Source organism: Trifolium pratense, linkage group LG2 (genome assembly GCF_020283565.1).
Source record: "Trifolium pratense cultivar HEN17-A07 linkage group LG2, ARS_RC_1.1, whole genome shotgun sequence".
NCBI lineage: Eukaryota > Viridiplantae > Streptophyta > Magnoliopsida > Fabales > Fabaceae > Trifolium > Trifolium pratense.
This window is the reverse complement of record NC_060060.1, coordinates 28,682,867-28,702,849: the sequence shown is the minus strand read 5'-3', so window position 1 is coordinate 28,702,849 and position 19,983 is coordinate 28,682,867. Positions and strand designations below refer to the sequence as shown.

The window sequence follows — 19,983 nt, the reverse complement described above, 5'->3', positions numbered from 1 at the left end:
AATAAATTTAAAGAGCGTTCTTATAAAAATGACCAATTTTTTTGAAAGTGTTTCTTATAAAAAGGACCGGAGGGAATATTAAATATATACTTTTTGACTTCATGTATTAATTATATATATTTTTTATAAGCAAAATATATTATAAGGGAGTACAAGGGGTACTCAAACCCTTACAATAAAACATACAAAATCATGAGTTTTGAATATAAGAGAAAGGATCTAAACACCAACTAGAAAATGGATAACCAACTTTACGACCACAAAATCATATATTAATTATATTAACCAATTATTTTATGAAGAAGAATATTTAAATAAATTTAATATTTATTTACAATTTTTGTCTTTTAACTTTCATCTTTTTTGAAACAAATCCTTTTACTTTCACTTGCTTACAAAATTGGTCCTCTCATTTGAAATCTGTTAGAATCAAAGATACAAACTAGGAGAATAACAAAGGAGACTGTTGGATATTTGAATTGGCTTAATTTTGCTAAAACAAATATACTAACAAGATGTTGGAAAACATGTTACAACATCATATTGATTCAAGGAAATCTCGCGCATTTATGAGAGCATCTGCTATTTATGGAAATCCACTTAAAGAGCACGCTTAATGGAGATTTGATCTGATCAGGAATTTTAAGGATAAGATAAGTCTTAATGGTACAACGGTATGATCACACTTATCCTAGAAAGTCCCTTAAACACTTTTGGAAAGTTTCTATACACTCTTGATGAAGATCAAAAGAGAATCAGATCACCTTTTATGATTGACAAGGAGCGTCCTATCAATAATGAAGTAAGAGGAGCGTGCTAGATCATTATATATACGAAGACCAAGCTCAAGACTAAGTATCTCATTGAAAAAGTATTAGTTACACATATTGAGTCTTTGTTGAGTCTTTTATTGTTTGATTGTAATTCTTGCTTGTGGATTCTATAACACGAGTTAAGAAGTAAGTTTATTATTTTAAGGTGACTCCTAAGCTTTGAAGTACGGAGTTTACCGTGTGTGATTCACTTGAAGCTTTTAAGCAAAAGTGAAGTGTTGTCTTGGCAAGTTGTCGCCACATCATTCCTAACATTGTTTAAACAACACAGGTTGTGTTGTGTGAGTGGAAGTGAGATGGGATCTCATGTCTAGGAGTTCCTAGGCAGAAGTTGCATGAGTAGTGTCGAGGTTATAAGGCGTAAACTAGGGGTTTGTTGGAGGTCTTATTTTAAGGCGTAAATCCTAAGGTTTGCTGGAGGTCTTAGTAACTAGAGCTATTAGTGGATTTCCTTCCTGGATTGGTATCCCCCAGAGTAGGCAGTTGGCTGAACTGGGTTAACAATTACTTGTGTCATTTATTTATTTTCTGTCAGTTTTTTTATATGTTATAAGATGTGCCAACAATAGAAACAACATTATTCATAAAGTAGTTGTTGGGACATCTTCGGTAACATCATTCTAGTGATACCAGAATTTCAATTGGCATCAGAGCAGGCACCCTGTTCTGTTATTTTGGGTGAGCTCCAGGGAGAGTACTTTCTGGTACAATGGATAAAGAAGGAAGGTCAGTGTCTAAACCTCCTTTACTGACAGGTCCTGAGAACTATGATTATTGGAAATCTCGTATGGAGGCTTTCATAAAATCAATTGACAGCAGGACATGGAAGGCTGTGTTACGTGGATGGGAACCACCAATGGTTCTTGACAAAGATGGCAATAAAACTGATGTTAAGAAGCCACATGATGAATGGACTAAAGATGAGGATGATTTGGCACTTGGCAACTCCAAAGCCTTGTATGCAATTTTCAATGGTGTGGATGCTAACATGTTGAGGCTTGTCAAAAGATGTATTACTGCTAAGCATGCCTGGGAGATTCTGAGAAAAGCTCATGAAGGAACATCGAAAGTGAAGCTATCTAAGCTTCAGATGCTCAAAACAAATTTTGAGAATCTCAGAATGAAGGAGGAAGAAACCATTCATGACTTTCAAATGAATGTGCTTGACTTTGCAAATTCGTTTGATGCACTTGGAAAACCTATCTCAGATGAGGAGCTAGTTGGAAAAATTCTCAGATCTCTGCCTAAAAGATTTGATATGAAGGTGACAGCTATTGAGGAGGCTCATGATCTTTCAAGTCTAAATTTAGATGAACTCATAGGATCACTTCAGACCTATGAAATTGGCCTAAACAGGAGGAATGAAAAGAAAGATAAGAATCTAGCCTTTGCTTCAAAAAGTGCTGCTGATGATTTACAAATTGAATCTGAAGGTGAAGAAAGCTTAGCTGAGTCTATGGCTATGCTTGGGAGACAGTTCAACAAGTTGATGAAGAAAGTGGATCAAAGGCACAAGCCAAATGGTCGATTCAACAACAACAAACAGTCCAACTTTCAGAAAAAGACAAATGAAGATGAAAGAGGAGTGAAATGCCATGAATGTGAAAGTTTTGGCCATATCAGACCTGAATGTCCAACCTTTCTAAAAAGGCAAAAGAAAAGTCTTGTGGTTTCATGGTCTGATACAGATTCAGAGGAGGAAGAATCTGCCAAATTTGTTAATGCTTTAACAGGAGTTTGTGTATCTGACTCAGAATCATGTGATGAGGAGGTAACCTATGAAGAACTAGCTGCTACTTACAAAGATCTTCATAATAGAAGTATAGAAGTTTGCAAAGCATTGGAGAAACAAAAGAAGATAAATGGCAAACTGCAAGCTGAGAGAAATGACTTACTCATGAACATTGATAATCTCAACATTAAGGTCAAAGATCAGAGTAGTCAAATTCGACAGTTGGAAATGGAGAAGTCTAACCTCCTGTGTAAAGTTGCTGAACAAGGTGAAGAAGTAACCAAGTTAAAAGCTGACTTGGATCAAGTCACAAAAGTGGCTAAAATGATGACCAAAGGTACTGATGCCTTTGAAGAAATGTTACAAAAACAAAACTACGGGAAACCTAAGCCCATTGGTTTTGAACATGAAAGAGTAAAGCAGCAGATGAAGTTCAACAATGCCACTATACATACTCCAATCAACAGCACATTTGTGTCAGGAGGATTGTCGCAACATCCTATGGGACATCCTATGCCCAGGTTCTATAACTGGACATGTCATCATTGTGGAAGGAAAGGACATATTAGGCCTTTCTGCTATAGGCTGCACGGATATCCAAGGAGAATCCATCAAGAATTCTACACTCCTGTCTTTCCTAATGTTGCAACGAGACAGGAATGAAGATAAAAGAAGAAGATCACAGGTCTGATAGCTCATACATCCTTGAGAGCTTCTTCAAGAGAAACCTGGTACTTTGATAGTGGCTGTTCTAGACACATGACAGGTGTTGAACACTATCTTGAAGACTTGAAGTCATATGCTACAAGCTTTGTGACCTTTGGAGATGGAGCCAAAGGAGAGATCAAGGGAGTTGGTAAACTTGCAAACCATGGCTTACCAAAGCTAGATAATGTGCTGCTTGTAAAAGGGCTTAAAGCAAATCTAATCAGCATAAGCCAACTTTGTGATCAAGGCATGAAAGTTAACTTCACAAAAGCTGAATGCCTAGTTACAAATGAGCAAGGAGAGCTGTTGATGAAAGGAGTAAGGTCAAGAGACAACTGTTATCTTTGGATACCTAAAGAAGAAGATTTATCCACATGTCTTATTAGCAAAGAAGATGAGGTAAAGTTGTGGCACCAAAAACTTGGTCACCTGCACCTCAAGGGCATGAAAAAGGCAATAGCTAAAGAGGCAATCAGAGGTCTTCCAAAACTCAAAATTGAGGAAGGAAGTATATGTGGAGAGTGTCAAATAGGGAAGCAGACAAAGATGTCGCATCCAAAGTTACAATATCTTACCACAACAAGGGTACTAGAATTGCTGCACATAGACCTGATGGGGCCAATGCAAGTGGAGAGCCTTGGAGGAAAAAGGTACGCGTTCGTCATGGTAGATGATTTTTCAAGGTTCACATGGATTGAATTTCTAAAAGACAAATCTGAAAGTTTTGATGCATTCAAAGAACTTTGTCTTCAACTCCAAAGAGAAAAGAACTCTGCTATTGTAAGGATACGAAGTGATCATGGTAAAGAGTTTGAGAATGCAAGCTTTCTTGAATTCTGTATCTCTGAAGGAATCAAGCATGAATTCTCAGCTCCAATCACACCTCAACAAAATGGTGTTGTTGAGAGGAAGAACAGGACAATACAAGAGTCAGCCAGAGTGATGTTGCATGCAAAACATCTTCCATATCAATTCTGGGCTGAGGCCATGCATACTGCTTGTTATATTCACAATCGTGTCACACTCAGAACTGGAACTTCTACTACACTATATGAAATGTGGAAAGGCAGAAAACCAACTGTCAAACACTTTCATGTGTTTGGAAGTAAGTGCTATATCCTATCTGATAGAGAGCACAGAAGAAAAATGGATCCTAAAAGTGAAGAAGGATTGTTTCTTGGATACTCAACAAACAGCAGGGCCTACAGAGTTTACAACCAGAGAACTAAGGTAATAGTAGAATCTATCAATGTTGTGATAGATGATTTGACATCTGCTAAAACATCTGATACTGAAGATGATGTTGCAACAACTTTGCCAACATCTGAAGAAGCTGTAGCAGAAAAGGAATCAGATTCAGATGATGAATCAACCATTCCTACACCTCGTCCTGTGAGTAAAGTTCCTTCAATAAGAATACAGAAGAATCATCCCAAGGATCTCATCATAGGAAATCCTAACCAGGGAATTGCTACAAGAAGGACAAATGAAGTGGTTACTAATTCATGTTTTGTTTCAAAAGTTGAGCCTAAAAATGTAAAAGAGGCTCTCACTGATGAGTTTTGGATAGAAGCCATGCAAGATGAATTAACTCAGTTTAGAAGAAGTGATGTGTGGGATCTTGTTCCTAGACCCAATGATGTTAATGTCATAGGCACAAAATGGGTGTTCAAGAACAAGTCAGATGAAAATGGTGTTGTAACAAGAAACAAGGCAAGGTTAGTGGCTCAAGGGTACACTCAGGTTGAAGGACTTGACTTTGATGAAACATTTGCGCCAGTTGCAAGACTGGAATCTATTAGGCTACTTCTTGGTATAGCATGCATCTTCAAATTTAAGCTGTACTAAATGGATGTCAAGAGTGCCTTTCTTAATGGGTACCTACATGAAGAAGTTTATGTGGAGCAGCCAAAAGGTTTTGTAGATCCTGCTAATCCTGATCATGTGTACAAGCTGAAGAAGACCCTTTATGGACTGAAACAGGCTCCAAGGGCCTGGTATGAAAGGCTGACAAATTTTCTTGTTAGTCAAGGATACAGAAAAGGAGGCCATGACAAAACCTTGTTTGTTAAAGAACAAGAAGAGAAGCTGATGATAGCCCAGATTTATGTTGATGACATAGTATTTGGTGGAATGTCTGAAAAGATGGTGCAACATTTTGTACAACAAATGCAATCAGAGTTTGAAATGAGTTTGGTAGGTGAGCTAACATATTTCCTTGGTCTGCAAGTCAAACAAATGGAAGACACCATATTTGTTTCTCAAAGCAAGTATGCGAAGAATATGATCAAGAAGTTTGGAATGGACACTGCAGCACACAAGAGAACTCCAGCTGCTACTCATCTGAAGCTAACCAAAGATGAGAATGGCATTGATGTTGACCAAAGCCTATACAGGAGCATGATTGGCAGTCTCTTGTATCTTACAGCTAGTAGACCAGACATCACCTTTGCTGTTGGTGTTTGTGCAAGATATCAAGCCAAGCCAAAAATGAGCCATCTTGTACAAGTCAAAAGGATTCTGAAGTATATAAAGGGCACCAGTGATTATGGGATTCTGTATTCCCAGACAAAGAACTCAACTTTGGTAGGGTATTGTGATGCAGATTGGGCTGGAAGTGCTGATGACAGAAAGAGTACTTCAGGAGGATGCTTCTTTTTGGGTGATAATTTAATCTCATGGTTCAGCAAGAAGCAGAATTGTGTGTCTCTATCTACTGCAGAGGCTGAATACATAGCTGCAGGAAGCAGGTGTTCCCAGCTGATGTGGATGAAACAGATGCTGAAAGAATATAATGTCGACCAAGATGTCATGACATTATATTGTGACAACTTGAGTGCAATCAATATATCAAAAAATCCAGTTCAACACTCAAGAACCAAACATATAGACATTAGGCATCATTTCATTAGAGACCTTGTGGAAGAAAATTGCGTGGAACTTAAGCATATTGGTACAAGTGAACAGCTAGCTGACATTTTTACAAAGGCACTTGACGCAAATCAGTTTGAGTTTTTAAGGGGCAAATTAGGAATTTGCCTGCATGAAGAAGCATATTAGTTATTGCAGTTGTGGCGTGCAAAAGGAAACCGCTCTCTCTCCTATCCATCAATGCACGCTAATTTAGGGAACTCATTACACACTTCCCTTAAATATGTCATTACACGCAATCAATGCTTTTTCTTCCAAATTCTAACTTTTGATCGTGAACCCTATTCTCACACTCCTCTCGTCAAACTCCATCTATTCATCTTCTCAAACCTCAGAAAACTTCAACTAAACATGTCTGAATCATCGCAAACAACAAAGTCTGCACGTTCTACTCGATCAAAGGCAAAGATCGAATCTGCTCTAATCATCAAGGATGCTGTACCGGTTACAACTGTTCGTGCTTCCAAACCCAAAGTTCAATCAAGTGTTGCTGAGAAGAAAGGGAAGGGAAAATCAGTTGAAAAGAAGAAAACTCCAAAAGTAAGTGATGTTATCTCTCCATCTGGTAATAAATCTGAGAAAGGAACTTCTAAAAGGAATAGAAGGGATTATAAATCTAAGTTTTCTCTTTCTATGTCTGATTTGGTTTTTGAATCAAATGTTAACACATCTGAGAAAGCAACTGAAGTAGAACCTCAAAACCCTAAACCTGTGTCTGAAGTTGTTGAAACAATTATTTCAACTGCTGGTAACCCTAGTCAAGAAAATTTGGGATCTGAAGCTGAAAAGAGAGATCTTAATTCTATGCCTGTTGAAACTGAGATGGAAGACACTCCTACAGAGGTTGAAACAGAAACTGCTAATAAATCACCAACAATTGCTGAGATGGTGGCTGAAAAATCAACCCCTGTTGTTACTGAAGAAGTTGTCATGACAGATGTTGAAACATCTCTGAATGAGCAAGAGGAAGTTGAAACTGCTGAGGAAGAACCTGTGAAGGAAGCTGCTGTTGAAAAAGATGTTGAGACAACTGACACAACATCTGAGTCCACAGATGAAGAAACTGGAACTGCTGATGAGGGTACTTCTGATAATGAAGGGGACACTCAGTCTGAAGAAAGCAACCAGTCCATACCCACAGAAGAACCAGAGATTGAAGCTGATAAATCTGCAGAAGCTGAGAAGGAAAAAGAAAAGGATGTAGTAGATGTTGATGATTATGTCACCACCAAGACTGCTGTAAAATCAACTGGTGGTATAACTAAAAGGTTGAGAAGCTGTTCAGGGAAGGCTGTGGCCACTGCAAGCAAGACTCCTGCACCAAGAGTGAAAACAAAAGGTGTCGGACCTGTAAAAGGTTGGAGTAAAGTTCTATCCCCTCCTGGCAAGAAAAAGGATACACTGAAGAGGAAGAAGGAGTCATCCAGTGACTCAGATTATGATGCTGCTGAAGATGTCACCATAATCTCATCTCCCAACCCTAAGAAGTCTACTGCAAAGAAGGCCTCTCAAGGTGTTGAAGAAGCCCCCTGTGACAACATCTCTTTTCATCGTGCTGCTTTTGCACTGAGATGGGACTATATCTACCAAAGGAGATTGGCTGTTGAAAGGGAATTGACCAAAGATGTTCTGAAATGTCAAGACATCTTTGACTACATCAAGGAAGCTGGTCTGATGAAGACAGTCTGTGATTTCAGTCCCTGCTATGAGCTGCTGGTGAAAGAATTTCTTGTGAACATACCTGAAGAATGTGATAACCCACTGAGCAATGACTACCACAAAGTTTTTGTCAGAGGTAAATGTATCAATTTTTCTCCTGTTGTCATAAATAATTACTTAGGTAGGTCTGTTGAACCTAAGGCTGAATTAGAGGTTGCAAATGATGTTGTGAGTGCTGAAATAACGGCTGGTAAGGTTAAGGTCTGGCCCAAGAAGAAGCTGATACCCACTAGTAAGTTGAATGTCAAGTATGCCATCCTCAATAGGATAGGATCAACCAATTGGGTGCCAACTAAGCATGCAACCAATGTTGCAACCAACCTGGGTAGATTTATATATGCTGTAGGAACCAAGGTTGATTATGACTATGGAACCTTTATTTTTGATCAAACCATTAAGCATATTAGATCAACTGCTGTGAAGATGCCAATAGCATTTCCATCTTTGCTATGTGGAATTATCTTGGCCCAATATCCAGACATCAAGGTTGTGACTGACACACCTAAGAAGAGGGAATCTGGTTTTACTTTTCATCATAAGCTATTTGGTAATCACAATGTTACTGATCATGTTGGGACATCTGCTGCTGGAGCTTGTGTTATGACCAAAAGAGAGATTATTGCTGGTTTGAAAGATCAATGTCAGGACATTGATAAACAGCAGGCTGAGCTTGAGGAAAGAAAGAAAGTGTTCATGAAAATGATTGAAGGCTTGGAAGCTGATGAAGTACCTGTCAAAGCTAGTGCAAATGTGGCTGCTGCAGGTGAACAAAACAATGCAGATGAGGATGAAGGATATGATACTGCTACAGATGAGGATGAAGCTTCTGATAGCAGTGATGATGAATGATTTTGTAATCTTTTTTATGTTTTACTGTACTTTGTTATTTGGTTTGTGGGTGTTTTGTGCCCTGGATTTTAGCACCTTCTGAGTGCATGGTCTGTACTTTGTTTAAATTCTGCACTTTGGATACTTTACTTTCCTGTTTTGGCACATTTTGTGGCTAAAAAGGGGGAGTAGTACTTTGATTTGTTTGTTTCTGCTACATGTTGTTGTGTCTTTTGTGATGACATGTTTTTAAGTAGCAGTAAGCAAGTATTCAGGAGGAGTAAAAATTTTACCCTGATGATGCACAAGCTGATGAATTCAGGGGGAGTTTGCTGCTGAATGGATGCTGCCCTGATTGGACGAACATGTGCTAGAAGATGTGCTCCCATATGTCACAACAACTTTGATGACATATGACATATGATATATGAGTAATCATTTGCTCTAAAACCACGTTTTATTTTTGCTCGAGGCTATTTGATGATAACTCCGCTGCTGCTGCCTCTGATGCATATATTTTTCACCTATGTGAAATTTTGTTTAAATGATGCTCTAACATTCCTTCTTTTGTGTGACCATGGTGATTTGAAGGATTGCGCTTTTTAATCTCTCAAGGGTAATGGCCTGAAATTGTTTTAGCCAAAAATTGCCAAAGGGGGAGATTGTTGGATATTTGAATTGGCTTAATTTTGCTAAAACAAATATACTAACAAGATGTTGGAAAACATGTTACAACATCATATTGATTCAAGGAAATCTTGCGCATTTATGAGAGCATCTGCTATTTATGGAAATCCACTTAAAGAGCACGCTTAATGGAGATTTGATCTGATCAGGAATTTTAAGGATAAGATAAGACTTAATGGTACAACGGTATGATCACACTTATCCTAGAAAGTCCCTTAAACACTTTTGGAAAGTTTCTATACACTCTTGATGAAGATCAAAAGAGAATCAGATCACCTTTTATGATTGACAAGGAGCGTCCTATTAGTAATGAAGTAAGAGGAGCGTGCTAGATCATTATATATACGAAGACCAAGCTCAAGACTAAGTATCTCATTGAAAAAGTATTAGTTACACATATTGAGTCTTTGTTGAGTCTTTTATTGTTTGATTGTAATTCTTGCTTGTGGATTCTATAACACGAGTTAAGAAGTAAGTTTATTATTTTAAGGTGACTCCTAAGCTTTGAAGTACGGAGTTTACCGTGTGTGATTCACTTGAAGCTTTTAAGCAAAAGTGAAGTGTTGTCTTGGCAAGTTGTCGCCACATCATTCCTAACATTGTTTAAACAACACAGGTTGTGTTGTGTGAGTGGAAGTGAGATGGGATCTCATGTCTAGGAGTTCCTAGGCAGAAGTTGCATGAGTAGTGTCGAGGTTATAAGGCGTAAACTAGGGGTTTGCTGGAGGTCTTAGTTTAAGGCGTAAATCCTAAGGTTTGCTGGAGGTCTTAGTAACTAGAGCTATTAGTGGATTTCCTTCCTGGATTGGTATCCCCCAGAGTAGGCAGTTGGCTGAACTGGGTTAACAATTACTTGTGTCATTTATTTATTTTCTGTCAGTTTTTTTATATGTTATAAGATGTGCCAACAATAGAAACATTATTCATAAAGTAGTTGTTGGGACATCTTCGGTAACATCATTCTAGTGATACCAGAATTTCAGAGACAACTAGGGTTACATAATATTAGAATTGCATTTGCTTAATAAAATAGAGTTACAAGAGATTATATAGCAAAACCTAGTGGACTATAAGCCTAACGGGCCCAATAATATAAAGCCTAACAACTTATTATCTTAACACTTACCCTCAAACTCACGATGCAACAATAAAAAGCATCGAGAGTTTGTCAAACAAAACATACTTAATAATATAAACTCAACATTTTATCTTAATATTATCCCTCAAGCTAAAGTTTACTAAGCTTTTAAGCTTGTTACAAAATTAACCCATAAAATTAAACTAAATCAACTAATATCATAACCAAGAGCCACAAATAGTACCAAAAGAGGAACCTTCAGAGATAGAGAGGAGAATCAAATCAAACCAAGCTAACATCCATTTCATCCAATTCAGTCCAAGCTAACCAAATCCAAAACAATCCGACAAATCCAAACTTTACCAAACCAAATTGTTCCAATCCAAAGTGAACTAAATCACCAAACAGAAGAATCAGTCAATAGAAAGAGAAGCAACCAAAATAGAAGAACAGACAAAGGGGAGCAATCCAACAGAAGAGAAGGGAATTCATCAGAAGCAATCAGACATAAGAAAATCAGCAGGGAGAAGCAATCAGACAGAATCCAAACAAAACCATCATCAATGAGAAGCGAAATCATTAGAAAGAAACAATCAGACGGAAGAAATCATTAGAGAGAAGCAATCAAACAGAAGAATTGACAGAGAGAAGTGCAATGTAATTAATTAGAAGAGAGAAGTGCAATCAAACAAAAGAACTAATAAGGAGAAACCAATAGGGAGATAAGCTCAATCAAACAGAACCAATAGAGGGAAGTAATCAGACAAAAGAAGTTAATAAGAGAGAAACAATCAAACAAAGAAGAATCAAAAAAGGGGGAGAGAAACAATCAAACAAGAGAGACCAACAATCAATCAAAAGAAATCAAATTGTGAGCACTCAACTCACCAAATAATCAAATTGTGAGCACTTTGACTCACCAAACAACCAAATTGGGAGCGCTTGACTCACCAAATAACCAAATTGAAACATATGGAAACGAAACCAATTCAAGTGGAACTGAAAGAAAACAAACAAACCAATTTTTGTTTTTTTTTTTTACTAACTCAAACACCCACACGGTGTCATTTCCTCTAAGAAAACAAACAAACCCAACATAAATCACACATAGGAACCAATAGACAGTACCATAAAAGGACACTAGACATTATGGATGATGACGACTCAATAAATTTTCTCAACAATCAAAGCAAAAATCAACTAATTCCAAGGAAATGGAAGACAAATACAAATGTATGACACCATCAAAAAGTCACTTTCAACCCGTAGAACATCATGTGCCTAATAGAGATATTCCAATAACCAAAGTACCTTGCACTGCCAATTCCAAATTTGATATTAGTGACGGTACCTCTAAATCTCCAATAAGCCATAAAAGGTTGATTCCTTGCAGACGAAAATTATCTCCACTCCGCCGAACCAAATTCATTTGATTCAATAGAAACCATCAATAGAAACCAATTTTGACCAACCTAGAAATTAACCAAGAGAACTCAAAACGCAGCAACACAACCTCAATAGAACAATCACATTCCCAAACTATTGGGAACTCGGCAGCCGATAACAATACACAATCTAAGGAGGATCGAAACAAGCTCTCGATACCATGTTAGAATCAAAGATACAAACTAGGAGAATAACAAAGGAGATAACTAGGGTTACATAATATTAGAATTGCATTTGCTTAATAAAATAGAGTTACAAAAGATTATATAGCAAAACCTAGTGGACTATAAGCCTAACGGGCCCAATAATATAAAGCCTAACAACTTATTATCTTAACAAAATCCATCGGCTTTGGTTCGTTCTATAATTTTTCGAACTATGAGAAATACGATCTAATAATGAACAACCATGAAATTGCAAGAAAATATCCTAAACATTTCAGTTTCAAAATTTTCTTATAGTTTCTTTTTCTTGTTCATCCACTAGAGAGAGAGGTGGTTTATGACCAATTTTGATCCAAAATCACTCATCTTATCCTTTTTTAATTACGTTTTTACTTAATTAAGTGATTTTCACATCACTTATTTAGGATATTTTCCATTTTAAATTATTTTGATTTATTTGTCTAGTGTTGATTTTCACATCTTATCATATTAAGACGAGACTCAAAACAAACACCAACCACCAACAACAATGTTCACATAATTCAAAATAATTTAGAATTGTTCAAAATATTAGCAAAAAATTTAGAATGAACATTATGAAACGAATACGTTAAGGTATAATATATAATGAATATTGTATTCAAAATAATTTAAACTATTCCAATTATTTTTTGAATTGTTCGCTACGAAAATATTATTGTCACGTTTCAATTACTATCTTTCTATTATTGACACATTTGTATTTTCATATTTCCTACATTGGAATTTAATTAATATATTTAATGTCGTTTATTTTCAGAAGTTAATTAATACGTTAATTATTGTCACGTTTCAATTAGTATATTTCTATTATTGACACATTTGTATTTTAAATTAATACCTCGGTTGTCTTTTAATTTCAATTAGTATCTTTCTATTATTGACACATTTGTATTTTAAATTAATACGTCGGTTGTCATTTAATACGCCAGACCCTAGACTTTTTTAACCAAACGAATCAAGTAAAAAAAAAAATCGTAAAAAATTGTATTAATTTAAACCAAATTTTCATTAAAAAATTATCAAGGTTTTGTTTTTTCCTGTAAAAAATAATATATACTATTATATATTGAAACGAATAACAACCATTGTCATACAATATATGTCTTTATAAGCTATTCTTTCTCCTTCACCAATAAGTTTCAATTTAGTCATTTCCGTTAATTTTGTCACTAACACCGCTTGGACTATACACGTGTCAGTGTGTCCAAGTGTCTCTCCACATTGCAAACTGGATGCCACATGTGACAAAATTGACGGAAAACACTAACTAATGCAACCGGTAAAAATGTAACGGACCAAATTGATACTTTTTAAACGTAATGGATCAAATTGAAGCATAAAATAAACGTAAGAGACCAAATGTGTAATGAAACTCATATATTAGTACATATTATGCTAATTAGACCCGTACCGTCTACTTTGTAAAAAAGAAAAAGGTAAGTGTACGGTGAAAACCACCCATCGTATTAATCAAATTTATTTTGAATGGAAATAAATGAGCTGAGAGGTTTATTTTTTAAGAATGGATGCCGAAAACCACCAACGGGATCAATCAAATTTGCACATTACCACTATTATCAACAGAGCAAGAGAAATAAAAGACAAAGAAAAACATACAAATGAAATATCAATGTCTATTTGGACATTACCACTATTATCAACAGTAAAATTTAATTGAGATAATATAAATGAAGTGGTAATCCATTGAAATTAAACTCGCATAATTATGAGATTCCGGTTTCGAACTCGGATCACGACGTTCGACCTAACAATTTCGAGCACCACCATACCAAGCATACACTAAACTTTTTACATCTCATAACATAAACTAAAATAAAATACCACACAAAGACAACAAAAGGTAATCTATAATATTATCTTCGATCCTTAATCCTTCTAATTAAATAAGACCACGTTTACGGTAACCATCACATTCATGATAATCTGCCAAATCAATCTCAACAACCTTAACATCAAAAACAATCTTAAACTCCTTGTCTTCATTCCTTTGTCCCATTTGAATGGCAGTGCGAACAATAAATGGTTCAATATAAGAAGCCAAACCAGTGCTTATGGGTAATGTTGCCAATTTTTGAGACACGCAAAAAGGAAACAAGTGAGGATTTTTACTTACCAAGAAAAGAGGAAACTTTAACTTGTATTCATATTTTGGTGACACAATAAATTCCCTTTCTGTTGCTAAAGGTTTAAAACCATAAAAAGGTTGAACAAAAAGCTTATAGAATCCTTGAACATAAAGTTCTATTGTTGCTACTTTTTCTTCAATGTTGTTTGTTGAAATTTCTAGGGTTTCTGTGGTCATTGTGTGGCTATAATTTTTGTTTGGGATGTTGAAGTTTGATTGAGGAAAGATTGTGGGGTTGGTTGAAGAAGACATTGTTGGAAGATTGAAAGGGAAAGAAGAAAAGGACTAGAGTATATATGAAGAGTATAGTGAATGTGGATCATCTTACTTTGGGAATTTAATTAAATATATATAATATTACCTCGTTCAATTCTATTGGAACAAAAACTTGGTGTCCAAGTTATTTTAAAAGATTTTGTGAGATTATATTTGAATCTTTTATTTAAAAAAAAAAGAAGATTATATTTAAATATGATGTATTCTTTATTTTTTTTTTAAAAAATAAATCTTTATCCTTTGAATGCGATGTATTTTTATTGACAAATCAAACGTTCTTTTTAAAAACTTGGTGTCCAAGTTATTTTAAAAGATTTTGTGAGATTATATTTGAATCTTTTATTAAAAAAAAAAGATTATATTTGAATCTGATATATTTTTTATCTTTTTTTTTTAAAAAAAATAAATCTTTATCCTTTGAATGTGATGTATTTTTATTGACAAATCAAACGTTCTTTTTAAAAATTATAAAAATCTAGAAGTTAAATTATTTTTTTTGTGTAAAAAGAAAAAATTGTCAATGTCCATTTCAAAAAATATAAAAATCTATGAGTTAAAAATCTAAGAGTTAAATATTGCCAATTTTTATTGTCAAATCAAACGTCCTTTTAAAAAAGAGTGGTTATATTCAGTGCGACATATTTTTTCACGACAGGCAGTAAAATTGCGTTTTGTACGGATGATCACATTAACACACTCACTGGTTTGATGGAGCGGTGGAGGAAGAGACAAAGGAAAGGTTATAAAGCCAAGTAGAAAATCTAACATTAAAGTTAACAATTTTATTTTTCAAATAAGAGGAAAATAGGAAAAATATATGGTCAGGTAGCTGATTCGCATTTTTTTTTGTGAAAATCAATTTCGGACTATTAGGCAATTTCCTTTTAAAAAATATAATTTTTTTATACAAAAATTTTGGTGTCGACTTTTCATAATACCCTTATTTTTTTAGTGGCAACACAATTTTTTTATTAACAAATTTACAATAACATAAGACACGTTTTTAATTTTTATCGTCAAATCAAATATTTTTAAAAAAAAAATATAAAAATCTAAGAGTTAGAATTTCACCCTATCATAATTTTGTCTCGAATTTTACACCAAAAATATACGACAATATTTTTTTTTTTGAGATACAAGAGAAAAAAATAATATGATGCAAAAGAATATACCCCTATCATAATTTTGTCTCGAATTTTACACCAAATATACAACAATATATCTTCCTTTATTTCCGTTTTTGTTTTGATTTAAATTATGAAATCCTAATTTTACAGCTGCAAAAAAGATACAACAATAATATATAGGCTTAATTAGTTCAATGGTCCCTTAAAGACATTTTAGGTTTTACAATGGTCCCTTAAAAAAGAAAAAAAATCCGGATTTGTCCGTTATTGATATCACCGTTACCCATAATAGTAATTTCCGTCCATTTTTTTTCCATAAACCGTTAACTATGGTTTATTTTTCTTCAAACAAATCCAATGATTAAGATTAAAAAAGGTATTGACGTATATGATGGATCACCTACAAAATTGGTCTATCTAATTTGAGGTTGATAAATTAACGGAAAGAACTAATGTGGCAAACGGTGCATCTTTAAGGGATTTAAGCGAAACTTTTTTTCTTCTTTAAGAGACCAATGTGAAACCAAAAATATCTTTAAGTGACCAACAGACTAATTAAACCTAATATATAATATATTATTACAAAATATAAACATTAGTACTCCCTCCGTTTTCTTATAAATGTCCAGTTATAATGATAACATCAAATTAAGAAATTGGATTTTTGCACATTATCTTCCTATTATACACTCATCTTAATTCACCAATAAATTCCTATTTTTTTGCACCTAGTACTCATCTTATTTAAATATTCAATGAATCATTATTATAGGTAACAAATTCTATTTAAATCTGAATATAAAAAGGAAACAACAAACTTTTCTATCGAAAAAAAAAAAGGAACAAACATTCTTTTTTTTTAAAAAAAAAACTTTAGTTTTTCAAATATATATATATATATATATATATATATATATATATATATATATATATATATATATATATATATATATATATATATAAACATATTGAAAAAGATAACAATAATTGACAAACGGTATAATTGACAAATCAAATTCTTAAAACACAAACTAAACAGTTAATTAGAAACACTAAATATGACAGAACTGGACACTTATAAAAAAACGAGGGGAGTATTATGTTTCTCTACGAATAGAAACTGTCATATATATAGTCCCGTGAACTTAACTCGGTTGGCAGGTGTTGAAATGTACTTTAGCAAGTATTTTCGTTATATCGTATCCACAGAGACTAGTGTGATATCAAAAGTTGATTTGCAATTTCCATGATTTTAAGTGCGGGTTTTGTAAGATTTGTTTTGAGAACATAAAAGTGCGATTGGTTAAAAAGGATTTTTAAACTTTCGGATAACAAAAAGTTGTCGGAACTAGATTCATTATCTCGTTAGCATGTATCAATCGACCTCACTATATATATTTCATTTACCAATCATTATTATCACATATCACACATCGAACGTATCCGTGTCCGGATTACGCCGTGAAATCTATTATATCTATCAACGTTCGATGTCTCGAATCATTAATCGACATAATAGCATTAAGATCTGATATTTGACGTGATTATTAAACTCGACATCTATGTCTAAACATTGAAGTTTAATAAGTGATTATCTTTTACTCTTGATTCAAACAATATATGTCTATGTCGTTCAAATCTTTTAGAAATAGACGATTAAAACAAGATAACACTTATAATGATTGATAAAGAAAACATATATATTAAGATTAAATTGACTACATGTTCACAAAATAACTACATCTAATCCCAACAACAAAGGAATTTAGCTAGACATGATAAAAGTAAACTTACAAGAAAAAGGGATGAAGAACATCTCTTGATTTCTCAAGTAAAATGATGAATCCACCTTCAAGAACTCTAGAAACTAATATTACTTCTGTTTATCAGTTATTACAAAACTATATCTAAGAAAATGGCTTCTGAGCTCTATTTATAGATTTTCAGGACAGTGGAGTTCGCTAAGCGAAATGATGTTCGCTGAGCGAACTAGTTACTTAAGCAAGGGGTTTCTTGACACGTAGCAAAAGGCTTGACTCATCACTTTGTTCGCCGATGCTCGCTATGTCTCGCTAACAGACCCTTCCTCCCGGGTTGTGCTCGCCATCTCTCGCTATCTTTCGCTGAGCGAACGTTTATTTTGCTATCCTGCTCGCTGAATCTCGCTGAAGCTCGCCATGGACCCTTAACCCACTGGTTTAGTTCGCTGTAGCTCGCTATGGATTCGCTGAGCGAAGGCTTCAAAACCTGCTTTTCTAGCCATTCCTAACAAAAATGCCTTGGGATCAATTCCTCTTTGATTTAATGTTATATTTACACCAAAAGGGGTTTTAATCAAGATTTCTTCATAAAAGTATTGGTAAGTGCTCATAATTCATGATACAATATAACTAAAATTGGGCACTTATCAAATCTCCCCAACTTAGGACTTTGTTTGTCCTCAAACAAAAGGTAATATTTCAACAAGCTCAAAATTTTTAAATCTCAGGAAAGGTTTGTAATCAATCAAAGTTTTTGAAATTTCTTTTCCTAAGCATGAGTAAAACAATGCCTACTCAAAACTATTCCTTAAAACATTCAAAAGAACAAAGCATGATCATGAATTGATTGCTATGTCTAAGCAAAATTCTCAACATCTTTATCAAACAATCAAGACTCAAGTGTTATCAAAAATTTCTCACCCATATATCACTCAAGGGTAAGTGTTTCACTCAATCCAAACAAAGTGTATGCAACAATTCAATTCAAACATTTATCAGAGCAATGTCACAAAACATGTCGTCAATCGTGGATCACTAAGGACTTTATTTAAGCTTGTAACGGGGCTGGGCTACAAAAAATCATTGTTTTTCTTTGGATTTCAAAAGGCCTCAAGGATAAGAGAGCAATAACAAAACTTACAGAACTTCAAATTTATCTAAAATTTCGCATTCATTTACTCCCTTTCTTTCCTTTCTCCCCTATTTCATTGGTGATTCTTTTCTTTCTTTACAATGACACTTTCTTCACAAAATTTTCTTTTTCTTTCTTTTTGTGTCAATCTTTTATTTTCAACATTTTTTTTTTTCTTTTCAATCACCCAATCCACTACTTTTCCAAATCATTTTTATGACATTTGTAACCTACTTCTCCCCAACTTGAATCTTAACATGACCCTAATTGAAATACAATTGCTCTCCTATCCTAAGACAAGGGTAGAGTAGTTGTTTTTCCATTCTTTTGGTTTCAGGGTTTATAAAACAAACAATTTTCAAAATTTTAAGGCTCAACAGGGGACACAAAAGATCACTATCTCACAAGGTAGGTTAAGTTTGGCCAAGTAGTTATCACTCAAAAAAGAAACAGGGCCTTGATCATATCCACAATATCAAACACATTAGTGACAGCAAGATTAAGTTAAAATCAAATGAGCACACATCATTGCTGGCTCTCAAAAATTTATGTAAACAATGGAAAGTTCACACATTCTCACCCGGCTAGGTTGATAACACAAGCTTCAATCATGTTCAACAAAAACATAGAAAATCATCTTAGAACAATCAACACAATTCAAAACCATGTTAGGTTCCTAAGCTTATTTCAAGGACTAATCAAGAAGTTTTGACATGAAGTTTCACAAAACATATTCAACATGCTTGATCATTGATTTACCACAAACCTAACTTCAGATTTTTTCTAATCATGTGAGCTTGTTTTGCAAAAAGCTATTCACAATATTCACACTACTTAAAAACTTGTCACCAAATATTTAAACATTAAACTTAAAAACTTCCAAAAGACATTGTCTCAAACATTGTCAGGTACCACACCACATGTTCAAAATACAAAAGCTTAACACAACCACATAAAACACAATTTAAATTTGTTCACAACAAAAACAACTAAATAAACCAACTATTAAAAGAAATAAATGACTGAAAGCTTGTAAATTTTCACTCATTTTGGTGAGCTTTCAGTCATCATCTGAATCTGCTTCTTCTTCATCTTCTCCCGCCATGCTTGCATCACCCTCACCACCATCATCTTCTTCATCATCATCATCCTCATCCATACCAGCTTCTTCACCAGCATCAGCATTTGGTGCCATCCCTCCTCCAATGAAAGTAGGCCTGACCTCAGGCCAATGAACATAGGATTGAAAATCCTCAGGGTTCATTACCGGCTGGCCTGTATGCGTCTGATAAATGGACTCATGAACAGCTGTCATTGCCCTATAACCTGCATCATTCTGATCATACAAGTGAGTAAAGAAGTTATAAAAATTTT

At 34.5% G+C, this 19,983-nt stretch overlaps 1 protein-coding gene across 1 annotated transcript; it reads right to left on the bottom strand.

Moving 5' to 3' along the window:
* Window positions 1-14,068: 14,068 nt before the first annotated feature.
* On the bottom strand, window positions 14,069-14,566 carry LOC123905544. Its single transcript, XM_045955192.1, has one exon. It carries the CDS (start codon window positions 14,564-14,566, stop codon window positions 14,069-14,071), a length of 498 nt encoding a protein of 165 aa, XP_045811148.1.
* Between the last annotated feature and the right edge of the window lie 5,417 nt (window positions 14,567-19,983).